The 15464-nt window shown below is 34.9% G+C and overlaps 3 protein-coding genes across 7 annotated transcripts in view; all 3 read left to right on the forward strand.

Annotated features, from left to right (window-relative positions):
* Positions 1 to 391: 391 nt before the first annotated feature.
* On the forward strand, positions 392 to 1860 carry eloca (elongin C paralog a). Its single transcript, XM_055181658.2, has 4 exons — positions 392 to 486; positions 819 to 853; positions 1018 to 1161; positions 1382 to 1860. The coding sequence occupies exons 2-4, from the start codon at positions 850 to 852 to the stop codon at positions 1570 to 1572; spliced, it is 339 nt and encodes a 112-aa protein (XP_055037633.1). The 5' UTR covers positions 392 to 486; positions 819 to 849; the 3' UTR covers positions 1573 to 1860.
* A 616-nt stretch (positions 1861 to 2476) lies between these two features.
* Positions 2477 to 11047, forward strand: ube2wb (ubiquitin conjugating enzyme E2 Wb). Of its 4 annotated transcripts, none has more exons than XM_055181654.2 (6): positions 2477 to 2598; positions 3339 to 3430; positions 6136 to 6238; positions 7830 to 7985; positions 8849 to 8924; positions 9007 to 11047. In XM_055181654.2, exons 1-6 carry the CDS (start codon positions 2584 to 2586, stop codon positions 9018 to 9020), a joined length of 456 nt encoding a protein of 151 aa, XP_055037629.1. In that variant the 5' UTR covers positions 2477 to 2583; the 3' UTR covers positions 9021 to 11047. The 4 variants fall into 4 exon arrangements, with proteins under 4 accessions (XP_055037629.1, XP_055037630.1, XP_055037632.1 ...); XM_055181655.2 differs by having other exon boundaries at positions 2546 to 2598; positions 3342 to 3430; XM_055181657.2 differs by lacking the exon at positions 2477 to 2598 and adding an exon at positions 2636 to 2773.
* A 515-nt stretch (positions 11048 to 11562) lies between these two features.
* stau2 (staufen double-stranded RNA binding protein 2) overlaps positions 11563 to 15464 on the forward strand; it is a 132302-nt gene continuing 128400 nt past the window's right edge. For both annotated transcript variants that reach the window (XM_055181359.2, XM_055181361.2), the window contains exons 1-3: positions 11563 to 11716; positions 13865 to 14075; positions 14938 to 15068. In XM_055181359.2, the coding sequence (XP_055037334.1) occupies positions 13874 to 14075; positions 14938 to 15068 (333 nt within the window). In that variant the 5' untranslated portion in view covers positions 11563 to 11716; positions 13865 to 13873. The remainder of the gene's footprint in view (positions 11717 to 13864; positions 14076 to 14937; positions 15069 to 15464) is intronic.

Consider the following 15464-nt stretch of genomic DNA (forward strand, 5'->3'; position numbering starts at 1 on the left):
GACCTTTTTATTAACTGTTATGATAATGTCATACAATTATAAATGTATGACATTACATTTGTATGTATCTGTATTTATTTTGTTTTCTCATGAATAGCGTTCTTTATTAAAATAATTATACAATTAATTTTAATATTGATTTGTGTATTTACTCTGGGTCACCTTGTTCTTTTTTATTTTAAAAAATAAAGAAAGATACAAGTAAATATATCAAGTTAAAATAAATAGTTATCATTTTATGTTTTTAGCTTATATTTAACTTTTTATGTTTTCATCTGTTAAATTTTTCATATAATTCAAATAATATGATTTTAATTTTTTTTTTCTAAAGCTCTTTGTCTTTAATAAAAAAATCTATCGTGGGTGTACATTGTTAAAATATTTTTAAAGATAAAGACTAAAGGACTTTTAGACACGCACGTGAACCGGAAGTTTTTGTTTGTATCCTGTGCCTGTATTTCTCAAGAAACTTGATTTAAATTTGTGGTAAGTATAATTGTTGTACACTTAATATATTAATATTCACAATATAGAATTGAATATATGATTATTAGATCCACCAAGTGAACAAAGGAGACATTCAAAAATATGTTTCCGAAAGCAGTTAATGCTTTCGTTTTGTAATGTAGCAAATGTACGAGCTAGTTTATGGGTCGGTGTAACGTTAACTTACACGTTTTGGTTACCTGCTCGCCTTTTAAGTTTATTTTGTATCTTGCATATAATTATGTATTCTTATATTTAATCTTCTGAAATGATTTTGTTTAATAGTATGTCTAATCTCAAGTTTCTTTCTCCCTCTCATTTGCTGTTTCAAGAATTTATCTCTTTGACAGTGTCTGTGAAACAATGGGTTTGTATTAAACGTTTATTTATCTACAATTAAATAAGAATTTCTAAAATCATGTTCTATATTTGTAAGTGCATTTAATTTTAATATTATAATTGATACCCATGAGTTAGACAGTACAATATCTTCTGAAGGGGTTCATATAGCTTTTCTCTGTATCCCTGCAGATGTTGAAGAGAGGACATATGGTGGCTGTGAGGGCCCAGATGCTATGTATGTTAAGTTGATATCTTCAGATGGGCACGAGTTTATTGCAAAGAGAGAGCATGCCTTAACCTCTGGCACAATCAAAGCCATGCTGAGTGGACCTGGTGAGGATGATACTTGTTCACAGTCCAGCTGTTATGTTTTTTGTGGAATTCTTCCATCCAACTGCATTATGCATATGTTAACCTGCAAAAAGTAAAAAAAAAAGTATTATACTCTTTAATACACATTCTGAGACATTTGTATTTGGATCAACACAATGATTTATAGCTGATGTCATGTTACACTTCTATTTATACTGTTATTATATTATTTACCCTTTAGGTCAGTTTGCTGAAAATGAAACCAATGAAGTAAATTTCCGGGAGATCCCATCTCACGTTCTCTCCAAAGTGTGCATGTATTTTACATACAAAGTTCGCTTCACCAACAGCTCAACAGAAATCCCAGAATTTCCAATCGCTCCTGAGATTGCTTTGGAACTACTGATGGCTGCAAACTTCCTAGACTGTTAGTTAGAAATGGAGCATGTATTATACTGTGGTCTGTTTACATGCCAGTTATTTGCCATTATATTCATATCTTTATGAGTGTATATTTATAATTAAACCTTTTGTGTTGTTGTTTTATGAAAACAACGGCTTGCCATTTTGGTCCACCTTAAATTGATAATTTGTGTTTTGTATGCAACGTTTAAAAAATGTTCTGTCTTAATTATTTTGTATTTGCAAGTCTGCTGCCATTTTCTTAGTAGATTCTGCTCTGAGAATAAACAAAGATTAAACAAACATATTACATCTAAAGCTCTATGTCTTTGTGATTTTTTATTTTGTAACAAAATTCCCTTCAGTTAAAAAATCTCTGCAGGTTTGTGTATAATTAATTACTGTTAGTTATAATATACATTTACCTCTCAGCAGGTGATATGTTCTTAATATCCAAACAAATTAGATGATTTGTGTATGGCACAATAGAGGAGTGGATTGGTACGCCGTCAAATCTCTTTTCGCTTAAATGCAAGATACACTAATAAAGTACCTTATTGATAATACTAAACAGAAGAATTTTTTTTAACAAAACTATGACCGATCCTGCTAAATTACTATTTTTTTTATAAAATAATGGTCAGCCATTACTTGGTCAGTCTATTCAGATATAAATTAATACTCTAATAAGAAATTATGCATGAGTTAGTGTGTAACTAAAATGTCAAAATTAAACATAAACACCATAAATATTTTGCCTATGTCAAATGGAAATAAGTTACAGGGTTGATTTGGGACGATCAGGCTGCTAGCATCAGAATTAAGGAGGTGTGTACATTATGTGCTGCTGCGCAGATTGATCGGTATATGACATCACAGTACCGCGAGAGCTAATCGGGAGCAGTAGCGTTCCCGCGGTTTTTAGATGCAACACGCCGTTCGGTTTGCGCAGCGCTGCAGCAATACACCGCTCGCGTGTCACGTGACTGTGACGTCCGTTGCCTTGCGTTACTGTGCGCCACTGATGCAGGGGGATCCATCATGGCGTCGATGCAGGTAAGATCACAGCTGACATCCAGTGTTTAATCTATCAATCACTTTGATCAGGTGTCGAGTGTATTGTCACTAACAGTGTGAATGGTGTTTGGTTGATACGCTTAATAAAACTGTCGAATAGCGATGGGTTGTTTTGTAAACCATAACTTGTCCTCGGTGAGCTCGAGCTGTCAGGGTGAGTGAGAATGATCGAGGCTTTAAAAGCAACAGCTGGCGTGGAGGACTCGTATAAACTACTGTTTTATCATGAACACATTCAATGTCATTAAAATGCATATCTTAAGTTATCTTAATGTGGGTATTTTTTCAAATCGGCTTTTCTGTACATCTTGACTTCTTCAGTTTTACTTTTCAAATCCAACCTTACAAGGTGACAAGCGCAGGATCTTTAAACAGAAAAATAGCATAGGCTATTTGAATGAAATTAACCTGTATTCATTTAGTAATGAAAGATGAAAGATAAAAACAGCCAAAGTATGGCAGTTCTTAAGTTGTTATCGTTCTATTTATGTACAAATATTATATAATATGTAAGAGGTACATATAGATGTGTAGCTGTCCACTTAGTCAGCTGCCTACTAGACATTAAATGTCATCTAAAAATTGTACCAGCTAATTGCTGTAGAAAGTCATGTCAACATTAGTGAAAAGATGCAGATACTATTTAGATAATTAATACAAATGCTTTTTCTTCTTTTGTTTTCTGTTATTTCTCATCGTTCAATGCTTATTCTCAACAGAAGAGGTTACAGAAGGAACTTTTAGCCTTGCAGAATGATCCTCCTCCTGGAATGACACTCAATGAGAAGAGCGTACAAAACACCATCACACAGTAAGAACGTCTTTATTTAATGTTATACCCATGTGTTTCATCGCTGGGTACTTATTGACCAGCTACCTCTCTGACATAGTCCACCATCAGGGACTTCTCTCAAGAGATACATGACTTGAGTTTTGCAAGCCTTTTTGAGTAGGGTTGTCTTACTTCCAGTGGTAATTGTTATATAAAAGTCCCTAAAAATCCATTTGAACATAGTTATATTGCTTATTTCCACTGGGTGTCATTTGTAAGGCTGTCTCAGTTTATCAGCTAGCCTGCTCAATGTATAGTATATCTGCTAAGCCTAATGAAAAATTAAAGGGTTGACAGCTTCATGGGGTAGTGTTGCTGTAACAAACCTTTCTGGCCTCTGTTTGGACTTTTATGGTTTAATTTTGTTCTGAAATATCTAGTTGTATCAAAATGTGCTACATCACCATTTTTCTAGGAAGGATTACCTAACTAAATAGTAAAACGTATAACCAGTCTTGCCTTAAATGGCACGCCTAGCGTAATATCTTTAGTATGTAATACGTTTAAAAGAAAAGATGAGTTATCGCTACTGTCCATGCACAATGCTTTTAAATAAATGATTGAGAGTTCAACACTAAAGCTTAGGAACTGTCAGATAATAGGACATTTGTTTCTTTTATGTATACCAGTATGTACACGTGCAATGAGTGGCTATTTTTATTTAGTATCGAATTGTAAGCATTGTAACCTTTATCTGATGCATATTTAGATTTTTTAAAACATGCAAAGTAGAAAGTGGCTGTGTGGCATCTTGCCAAACATGTTTGTCCTGTCTTTTTTTGTATGTTCAGTGTGGTCTGTCAAGTTTTTAAAAGAGGGTTTTCCTGTGATGTAAATATGTCAGTTATGCGTGGATTAAATCAAAGCTGTCTGTCACAGGGAACTATAGCCTCCCCAGCATAAATTCATCAACATTTCAAGCATCCTTTAAGCTGCCCATGCATTTTTAAGATACATTTTTATGCAGTTTTTTCATCCCCTAACATTTACCTTATTTTATAAGTGCACTCTAAAAAAGGACAACCCAGCATTGGGTCAATTGGGTCCAACATTTACCCATTATGCTATTTAGACCAGCTATTTTTAAAATGTATAAGATCTTAAAACTATCTTGTATTCTCTGTGATATAATGATGTCAAAAATAATGCATAAGTCACATACAATCCAAGGCAGAAATATGAGCTGCTATGCAGACGCAGCATTGGTGGTCTTGCAATATTTCCGCTGTGCCTTCAGGACTGTTGGCCATATTAATCCCCCGCAGATATATGATGATGTTGTGGCAGGAAACTAACATTGCTGATGTTACTTTATCTAATTTTGGTATATTGCATAACTTTCATGTTTTTGTTAGCAGTTGATCATGTTGTAAACTGACAACATAATGAGTGATGAGTACAGTATTTTTGCAAAAGCTGAGCTAACATGGTAACCTATGCAGGGAGGTAAACAGGTTTTTAAACAGGGGACACATTTACAACAGGACTAAGCTGACATATCATTTACAAATATATGAAAATAATCACAAACTTTTAACTGGCTGACATCAATTTTTTACATTTTAAAATATCCTTTATTTTATTCTGTACAAAATAATGTTTTAAATTCAATATATTTTTAAGTTTACACTGTAAAAAAAATCATTGTTGTACTTACATTTTTAAGTTTAAACAACTTGAATTATCAATTCATTAAAATTTTCTTGACTAGTGAGGAGTTGGTATAAATTAAAAAATATATTTTCTTTAAATGAAGTTAATACAACTTTTTTATAATTTACAGCAACTTATAACTAGTCAATTTTACAGTGTAATAGTTTGTGTCAATTTTGACTACTTTTGCTTTCATCCTTTCACGTAATATATTTGATACAGTGGATTATTCTTATAGTAATTAAAATGTATCATTTTAAAGAAATTAATTTTCATTGTAGGTTACATTGTCAACATGAGATATTAGCTGTTTTTGTTGTTTTGGACAAATGTTTCTTAATATTATTTAAATCATGGGTCTCCAAACGTGTTCCTGGAGGGCACCTGTCCTGTACATTTCAGTTCCAACCCCAATTAAACACACCTGAACCTGCTAATCAAGTTGTTCAGGGCTACCTAAAAATTAGAGGCAGGTGTGAGTAGGGTTGGAACTAAAATATGCAGGACGGGTCAGGTGCCCTCCAGGAATAACGTTGGAGATCCATAATCTAGATTGGGGTGGGCATTCCTGGTCCTGGAGAGCCACTGTCCTGTAAAGTTGTTAAGTTGTAAATGTAATTAAACACAAGCCCAACATTTCAGTGACATGTGTACTTCACTTTCATGATTGGTTCATTTTTATAGACTTTTCATAAATAAGTCTAGCTTTGACGTAGATGGCTAATATTTGATGGGATTATTATTGCTAATGCTTGGAAAGAGCTGTCATTGACCCCCTGAAAATGTACTCTTTCCATATAGTCCTTTTTTTAGATTGTAAATGTTGCTACTGTCTTGTCCTAAACTTTAATTGTCATCTTGTTACTTTCTGAACAACTCCTTGCATTGTGTAGCTTTCCTCTGGTCTTTTATGGCTAAAAGAAACCATCCATTATAAATAAATATTATAAATACTTATTTTTGTTAGTTTACTTTTTGCTGAACAGAACAAAATTCCACATTATTAATTGTGTTTTAATTTGTATTTCTAGATGGATTGTGGATATGGAAGGAGCCTCTGGTACTCTTTATGAAGGGGAGAAATTTCAGCTTCTTTTTAAATTCAGTAGTCGTTATCCTTTTGACTCACCTCAGGTAGGTACAATGCTTTTTACAAGTCGGACAAAATAATATACTCACTTCCAATAGTACTTTAAATTAATTAAGTAGTACTTTGTAGCAGCGTTATCAAGATTGACTGAGTGATTTTAATGCAATATAGGCGACCTGTTACAAGGATTATTGTTGTCTTAAACCTTTTATACAAATAGCAGCCACTCCACTATTACAAATTGATATTAAATGCTCTACTAAAGTCTTTATAATGCGTCTTTATAATGCCCTGATCCTTTGTTTAGTGCTCTCACCATCTGTGTCTCTGACCCTGAATGCACCTACTGCAGTAAGATACAGGAATCAGTCCAAGTAAGAGCATTTTTAGCGTGGAGGGTGCAGATTTAGTGACCACATTTGAGGGCTTAACTCAACAATCCAATCTTCTTTTACATAACAGTCCCGCTATAAATAGCAGATCACTATAGAGTCCAAAATTTGATGAACAAGCTCACTATATGAAAAGGCTTGTTAGGGATAAGAACAATATGAATGTATGGATTCAGAAACCTTTACGGCTGACATCAACATAACAGAAGTTGATAGGTTAAAGCTGATATAAAGGGTGGATGGAGGAAGTGGTTTGTTATTTTGAGCATATACTGTACGCATGGATTTTTAAATGTGCTAAAAGACAAAGCACTTAAGAGTGAATGTGACAAAACTTTTTTGGGAACCATATCAGAGTTTATGTGCATTAAGTGCATTTAGTCAGACAGACGTCAGATATTGCTTGCATTTTCTGCTGACCAAGACAGCCCAGTGCTCTGTGGTTTTCCTCGTGTAAGTCCGGATCTGGCTACTCATTTATCCGGCTGTCTCCGTGTGCTAATCTAGTGGCTTCATGTCAGTTGTGAAGACTAAGCACTGTCTTTCTCTGTTTTTCTGTATTAAAGAAATAGTTTACCCCAAAAAAAACGTTTTTGTACCTAACCCATGTCGTCTTTTTTTGTTGTTGTGAAAAACAAAAGAAGAATGCTATACAGTGACATTGTGGTGTGTAGCAAACTTCAAACATCATTGTAGCGACAGGCGCAATTATATTATGCAGTGCCCGAAAATAGTCCCCTGCTATTGAAAGTAACCAAGGGGACTATTTTCAGGTGCCGCGTAATATCATCGTGCCTCCTTCAGCCATATTACGGCAGCAGAGTCCTTGATTATTACGCCACAATGAGAGTATAGTTCCTTACCATATCTGCCTTGAAAATTACAACTTTTAATTTCTGTCAGTCTTTGTACACAATGTAACTACAGAAGAGTCAAGTTTTAAATAGGAAAAATGTTTAGACTCTTTGGTTGTTTTTGAGCGTGATGCTGGTGGTCTAATCAGATTCAATGGATTATGCTAAGCTATGCTAAAAGTGCTAGCACCAGACCCGGAGATCGACTGAATGGATTCCAAAACGGTAAAAATCAAATGTTTAACTCTAGGAGAGCTGGAAAATTAAAATGTCCCTTTAAAATGAAATGTATGGCATGTATGGGGTATCCATATAATTTTGGCCATATAATGTGCCATATTTGTTGGATAGAGATGAAAACACTCTGTATGCGTGTTCTTTTTCGACAGGTAATGTTCACAGGAGACAATATACCTGTTCATCCTCACGTTTATAGCAATGGCCACATCTGCCTGTCCATCTTAACAGAAGACTGGTCACCAGCTCTTTCAGTGCAATCTGTCTGTCTTAGCATTATTAGCATGCTGTCTAGCTGCAAAGAGAAGGTAAGTGTGATTTTGTTGTAGTATAGTATACAGTTATGTGTTAAAAAGTCCATATGAATATACAAAAGTGTCTATTTGAATTCGCTAAAGATAGAGGTTCTATTTTGGGACATACTGGAGAGATGTTTTGTTAGTTAGTTACTGTAGTAAGACATTACCTGCTTCCCCCAACAATGTGTGGTGACTCTCAATATCAATGGCTTACTAATTATAGGACTTACTTAACTTGGCGCAACCTTGACTTTTTGTAATGGACAGTCTTTAAGATTTAAAAGCAAGGAAATGGTGTCTATACACTGTAAAAATACTTTGCTGCCTTAAAATGTTTTTGTTGAATCAACTCGTACTCCCAAAAGTGCTATTACGCCATAAAATATAGTTCCTCTTTTAAATCCGCTTAGAAAAGCGCTACGTTTTATTTTGTACCACCAAACTTGCTCGTATAACTAAAAACGTTGATGTGTTTGGTCACTTCTAACTTTATCTCTAAATGGTACCATTGAATGAATGGGGCTAAGCTAAATGCTATCGAAGCGTCGCAGCGCGCTCCAGCGCTTACGTGCACGCACACAGATGATAGAGGGATGTATCAACAATTCTTAGTTAAGGTAATAACATAGTTTAATATTGAAAATGAGTAGACTATTCCTTTAAGGGTAAATCCGGTATGTGTATTTCAATATTTCATTATTTTTATCCTGCTGCCCTAGAAATAATCAGTGAATGGATTTCTTTGCATATTTAAACTAGGAAACAATATTTATTTATTTATTAATTACCAAATTGAACCCACAACATACTTTTAATTGGGGGTTTAAATATTCAAATATTTGAAAGTAATTTTAAGAACATATTTTTTTCAGAGACGGCCTCCAGATAACTCCTTTTATGTACGGACGTGTAATAAAAATCCAAAGAAGACAAAATGGTGGTACCATGGTGAGCACTAATGTTTCATCAGCACTACATAAACATCATTTTAATGGAAATGTTTACAATCACAGCTGCCTTCTCTTTACAGATGATACCTGTTAATATGAACTTTCTTGAACTGTTGAAGGAAAGAAGTCCTACTGACAAAAGCACTTTTTGTAAAATAAATTAACATGGTCTCTGAACTGTAACCATGGACTCCGATTACAAGCATGGACTCAGACCACAAACACGAGAGGTGATTTCAGCTGCGTTACCACCAGTAGCCAGTTGGATGCATGTTTGAAGGAAAAACTGATGAAGAATGGAAAACTCCAAGCGACTGGAAATGGACCTGTCCTGGGTTTGTACGGGAAAATGTTAGATTTGTCGAAAAGGAGTTTTTTTTATTTCTGTCCTGGACCACACATGTTCCTGTTAATCTTTACCACTGGTATGTTTTGAGGTCCATGTCTCTCGTGCAATAACAAAGATGTGTGCGTATCTGGCCAAGAATGAGAAATCCAAATAGTTGAGTAATGAGAAATCCAAAACAAATCTGGAAAGGGTTGTAGTGTCACAATCTTAATCCCTTTGCTTTTATGTTTATGTTGTTGTTCCTACTGAAATATTATGCACTGTGAAATGATTTAAGAAATGAAAAGTTCATTGTCATGCATTGACCTGCAGTTCTACCGAAATAGATGGGGAGGGGCCGGTAAGTCCATAGATTGTAAAAAGGTCTTGACAGTCCACTGTAAATAGTTTAGTTTAAGAATGGTACAACTTTGTTATTCATCTCAAGTTTTGACTGCAAATGGCAATTTTCATGTCAGTCAAGCTAAAGGACACTAAATGTGTCCCTTAGTAACAAAACCAAGAGTTAACCTTAAACATTACCAACTCATACCTCTGCCATATAGGGTAAATCCAGTGTTTTTTGTAGTTTTGCCATTGGCAGATTAAAGCAACAAGAGTTTGGTAATGTGTCATGTATGTTGGCATTAAAGTTTTGTCTTCTATTTTGTTTCTATATGTTTTGTATTGAGACAAAAACTCCAGTCCCATTTATCCTCTTTCATCTTTAAAGGTTTCTTCCTCTTAATACCCTCTCCTAAGTTTATTATAGTATGGTTTTATTTTAGTCAAGTCATAAAAAGAGTCAATGAATGGCAATATGTTTGGTAGTAGATGGCTTATTTAATTTTGGGAAATTGTTTTTTTTTATTCTCAACTGGTATGGAAGTCATTGCAAATTGTGTTTTCCGCAAGGATCTCCTGGTCATACTTGTCTGGCTCAGGTAATTTTTAAAGAAAAATATTCCTAACAGATCATTTCCATTTGATTATATTTTCTGTTAAAGACTGTTACATACTTTAGACAAATTTAAAAATCCGGTAACGCATACAAAATATGCGTGTTTCAAAATGTATGCATTCAACTTAAAATTGCAAGTGAACGTTGGTAGATTAGCAGCATGATCTATATAAAAATGTTATTCCAGAGCACATATTTGATCATTTTTGGATCATCTGCACTTTTCTAAAAAAAAAAAAGATTGTGGTCAAGAATTATTGGGTAATTTGACTGTTTTCTAAGATGAAACATGCATTCATATTTTCTTTCCCCAGTTGAATTTCTTTAATGTAAGGTATCTGGTTATAAGTTTATACACTCCAAAGATGTTTTAGCCATCCATTTAAATACTTGAATATTCCAAAGTTGGTTGGCTTTTTCCATGATGTGGTACATTGTATTTAGACTTCCAAGTGAATGTGCTGGTGTAGAGCGAAATTGTGGACTTTATTCTTGCTTTTCCCTGCACAAAAAATCAGGATACTTTATATTGTTTCTCATGTTTTTGTTTTTACTACTGAAAGAAAATGTGTAGAAATACAAACAGGGCTAAACTGAATGTGTGGTGTGACACTTTGTTACCATAAAGGAAGTCAATAAGTGTATCCACTTACTGTATGGTTATGTAGACTTGGTTGTCAATAGTTTTTATGATTGTATACTTTGGTTTGCAAGTTAAAAGAATAATCAAAGGTAATAGAAGATATTGTTTTTCTAACTCTGATTTTTTTTGGTATGTACAAATAATGTAAGTTGTGCCTGTTAATTTAAAGAATAAAAATGCAGTTTTTGAGTAAGTTGTAAACATTTGTGACTGCATAACCATTTATGGTGAATTTGGGTAGATTGGGACACTTTGACATTGAGGTGTCTTTTAACCTTTTAATCCCAATATTTATAACATCATAAATATGCTTTAAAACAATAAACCATACGGTTACACTAATAGCATATTATTAAAACAATGAATCATATTATTAATACATTTCTACGTTACTATATATTATAATACTAATATTGTTTTATATTATTATACTATTACTAATAGTTCTAACACAAATATGCAAATATTCACACACTGATAAAAAATTTAATTAACCAAAATATAATAAAGTATTTAATATTTTTAGGATATTATATATGGAGTTTAAATGTACAGCGGACGAATTCATCTCTAGATCAGGACCCCGGAACGCACCATCTGCGCGACAGAGGAGGGGTGCGCTATTGTCGCGCTGTCCTGAAACAAGTCTACCACATTTGCAAAACCTCTACTGATGTTTATACATGCAAATATCAACACATAAAATTTACCTTACTCCTATAAATGTAAACAACAACACCTATGCGTTAGGTTTTGCAAGAAAATCGCGCTATGTCCGCGGTGGTTTGCTCCTATCATCAGTTCTCTTTAGTGTTTGCCAATGTTGGAGGTGTAACTGGGGTCTGGCCCTGGACGAAGGTAAAGAAATATAACGAAATGCCTTGTCGTTTGAAATAGCGATGAATTCGGGATTGCAGTTGAAAGTGCGATGTGTCGTTTGGTTGTTTAGTCGTATCATAGTCCGCGTGCATCGTTCAGATATAAAGGTTTATTTAGTCGTTCAGCCATGATGTCTGCACAGCTGAGTTCAGAGCCGGTGGCCTGCTTGCTAAAAGAGAAAGGCTGTGTTTTAAAATCCTAAGTGATACCAACCTAGACAGCGTTTTTGAGCATCATAAACTCGTTCAATTATTCGTTAAGATTTTTAAACACAGCTCTAGACTAATCCACGAAACTGCTGAAGAGCCGTAGCACACCACAACACTGTGTTGTGTTGAGTTTATTCATTGGTGCCATCATCAACAGAAACAATAACGTTAGTCAGCTGAGGAGAGATTGTGAGCTCATTTTAGTGCTATTGCACAAATAAAGCTTTTTTTCTCATTACGTGTACTTGTACAGGGTGGATAGTAGTTGTCAAATGTCAGTCTACTCTGGATTGATGCTGACTTCTAGTCGAAACCATCGTGTGTCAAACTTTAACACTCGATATTTTATTGTAACAGATAGTATAGATGTTGTGTGTGTCTGATGTTGTGTGTTTAAGGCATTATGTCAGGTCATGAAAGACTTGGAAATATTAGGGAATCGTAAAATTGTATTTCCCATTCCTGGAAAATGTCATTGAAATGTAATGAATCCTAACAGAGGATATTCATGTGTTTCATAGTTATGCTTGGGTCTGAAATATTTAATTGGCTAGAAATTGAAAAACGTTTTAAATACTTATCCAGTAAGCATTAACAACATGAAAGGTCATGGACATTAATAAGTCATGAGTTGGAGTCTTTATGTCTGCTGTTTATTTTTGTTTCAGGTTAAGTTAAAATACTTTGATGCATGAAATATAAAACAAGAACAAACAAAAAGGTTAATATGTAATGTAGTGATCGACCGATACTGATTTTTTATAACCAATACCAAATATTTGGATGCTTATGTGCCTGATAACCGATATGCTGAATCGTTTTATAATTTTTTGTTTTTGACAATTACTACAACACTACTGAACTGAACAAACCCCTTTAATAATAACAATCGCTCCTTCTTTGCATAACTAGTAATAAATAAGAATAATTTTAATTTAATGAATAATATCACTGGAATAATACATGGTCAGGAAAGTAACAAACAAAACAACTTGTATATCAATGCATGGTATTTTTCATGGTATAATATTTTGTGGTTAATGCTAATGAAATTGCTGTTGACAAAGCGCTGTTTATCTCATGCATTAACTGTATCAAACTGCCATAGCTCGCTGGGGTAATGAATAACTAATTCATTTCCACAGACATTTACTTATTCATTTAGCCGACGCTTTTATCCAAAGCGACTTGGACTTGGAATTGCTATATATGTCACAGGTTGCACGCCTCTGGAGCAACTAGGGGTTAAGTGTCTTGCTCAGGGATACAATAGAATATAACTGCACGCAGTGATGCTGGGCCAAGCATCTACGGCACAGCGAGCACCCAAGGTGCAGACAGCACCATACAAGCACCCAAGATGCAACAAAGATCATCAAGCACTCCTCACATGGGATTCAAACCCATGACCTCAGAATCACAATGCATGCGATTTACTGGATGCGCCACTCAGTTACTTAGATGTTTTAGCAAATTAATGTTTATCTAGTAAATGTTAATAATATAACGTAAATCTTGTTTAAAGTTGTCTACATGCGGTGTCTCTGCTCCAGAGAGAGGCAATGAGACTAATAAGCTGATGCATGTGTGCTTCTTTTTGTGTTTATTGTATTTTTCCCCCTATATTTGATATCAATATAGATATTAGCAACTGATATGACAGGCCGACAAGAATTTTAAATATTGTCTTGCTGAGTTAAAAATGAGACGTGGTCAGTAGTTTGCTTTCTATGCCCTGCAGCTTATCCTGTTTGATTTCATTTCATATCCTTGACCATGTCTGTCATATAACGTCCTAGAAAAATTGGTCTACACAATACTGCAGTCTATCAAATTGAGTGTTGGTTTTTTTAGAAAAATAAATCATTAATGGTATTATGTTCAGTTTTATAAATGTTATGACTGTTGTTTTTAACAGTGATAGAGCATGGCTCAAGTGAAAGTGCAGACATCAGCCCCCTTGTCTGGGCCTGGCCTGTCCCCTGTGGCTCCCTCTGTGGCCATGCCCAGCCCAGGAGCTCTGGGTCTGCAGCAGCCCACCATCAATGGCACAGTGCCAGCCACATCGCCCACCTGCCCCAGCCCTGTCTCTGGCTTTGTGGACTCCACTGTACCAGCCAGCCCACCAGGTACAAGTTTCTGTATACTTGCTGTTGCTGATCCAAATGTAGGTCCAACCAGGAAGTATGTAACCATTTCTTTGTGGTTCTACCAATAAATAATAATAGTTACAACAATGGATGTACTGTGTCCACAAAAGCCAGTAAGGTGTGTTCTCAGTTAATTTGGACAGATAACATTGTGGTGCGGTTTCCCGGACAGAGCTTATCTTAGTCCCAGATTGAAATGCATGTTTGAGCTGTCTTAAATTAAAACATGCGCTGACCCCTCTTTTAACATATATTAGTGCCATTTGTCTCAAGATGCACACCAGTATTGTTTTTGTAAGGTATGTTTGTAAAAACGACTTAAATGTCCTAATATAACCATGGCCTAGTCCTGGATTAATCTAAACCCGTCTGGGAAACTACTGTATGATTCAGTTAGGTTTAATATCAGATTATGAACATTATGCTTAGATGCAAAAACCACTAAACCCCTTACAAATTAGATAATAATATTAACACATTGTTCTCAACACATTTTATCTAGTTATCAAACTTGAATACTTTAGCTTCAGGCCATTCAGAAATACTGGTTTGTTGGCAGAAACCATTAAGAGTCTGATAAAAAATAGAATTTATAAGAAAACATGTCGGATGCACTTAGAGGGGTTTGCATCGGAACTTTTCATGTAAAGCTCCAGTTTTTGCTTCCATATGCTACTAGGTTTAATATTTTATTATCTAATGCAGTCAGATTCATATTTTTTATTTAGTATGGCATTACTATCCAAATAATTTCTGGCACCACTGTACGATTGTCATGCACTTGTTTGTTTTTTCTCATTTGTTTAAGCTGAGCGCAATTAAATAGTGTATTTTTTGACAGGCCCTCCTCAAGAAAACATGGCAAACCCTAAAGAGAAAACTCCCATGTGTCTGGTGAATGAGTTAGCCCGTTTCAACAGGATTCAACCTCAGTACAAGCTGCTGAATGAGAAAGGGCCTGCACATGCTAAGGTATAATGGCTATGGTGTCTGTTAATGATATTGAAGTGACATTGCCAAAAGTAATGTGACATTTAATATTTTTTCTTTTAAAAGTCCTTAAAGGGATGCTACAGGCAAATATCAAAATTACACATGATGTACTCACCTCCAAGCAATTTGAGATACACATGTCATCTAGGGATGTGCATCGATGCATCGCGTTGGCATTAAAAAGACCTGTCTAAAATCGATTCTGAATCGTAAGGCTCCGATTCAGTGTTTCATGCACAGCTTGTGCATGTACTACGGCTCCGTGATCAGTAGGAAGTCCTTATCAATCTGAAATCACTACGAGTTTGACTCGTTTATAACGTGCATTTTAAAAAAATGCAACACTCGTCAAACACAATCATTCAAAATATTCTC

The sequence above is a fragment of the Misgurnus anguillicaudatus genome, chromosome 25 (assembly GCF_027580225.2).
Source record: "Misgurnus anguillicaudatus chromosome 25, ASM2758022v2, whole genome shotgun sequence".
Classification (NCBI taxonomy): Eukaryota; Metazoa; Chordata; class Actinopteri; order Cypriniformes; family Cobitidae; genus Misgurnus; species Misgurnus anguillicaudatus.

Coding starts and splice junctions, on each gene's coding strand:
- eloca (XM_055181658.2), top strand. Junction 1,162..1,381: donor AGCCATGCTGAGTGGACCTG/GTGAGGATGATA, acceptor TTTACCCTTTAG/GTCAGTTTGCTGAAAATGAA.
- ube2wb (XM_055181653.2), top strand. CDS start 2,845: ATGAACACATTCAATGTCATTAAAATGCATATCTTAAGTTATCTTAAT. Junction 2,893..3,338: donor ATATCTTAAGTTATCTTAAT/GTGGGTATTTTT, acceptor TATTCTCAACAG/AAGAGGTTACAGAAGGAACT. Junction 3,431..6,135: donor GTACAAAACACCATCACACA/GTAAGAACGTCT, acceptor TTGTATTTCTAG/ATGGATTGTGGATATGGAAG.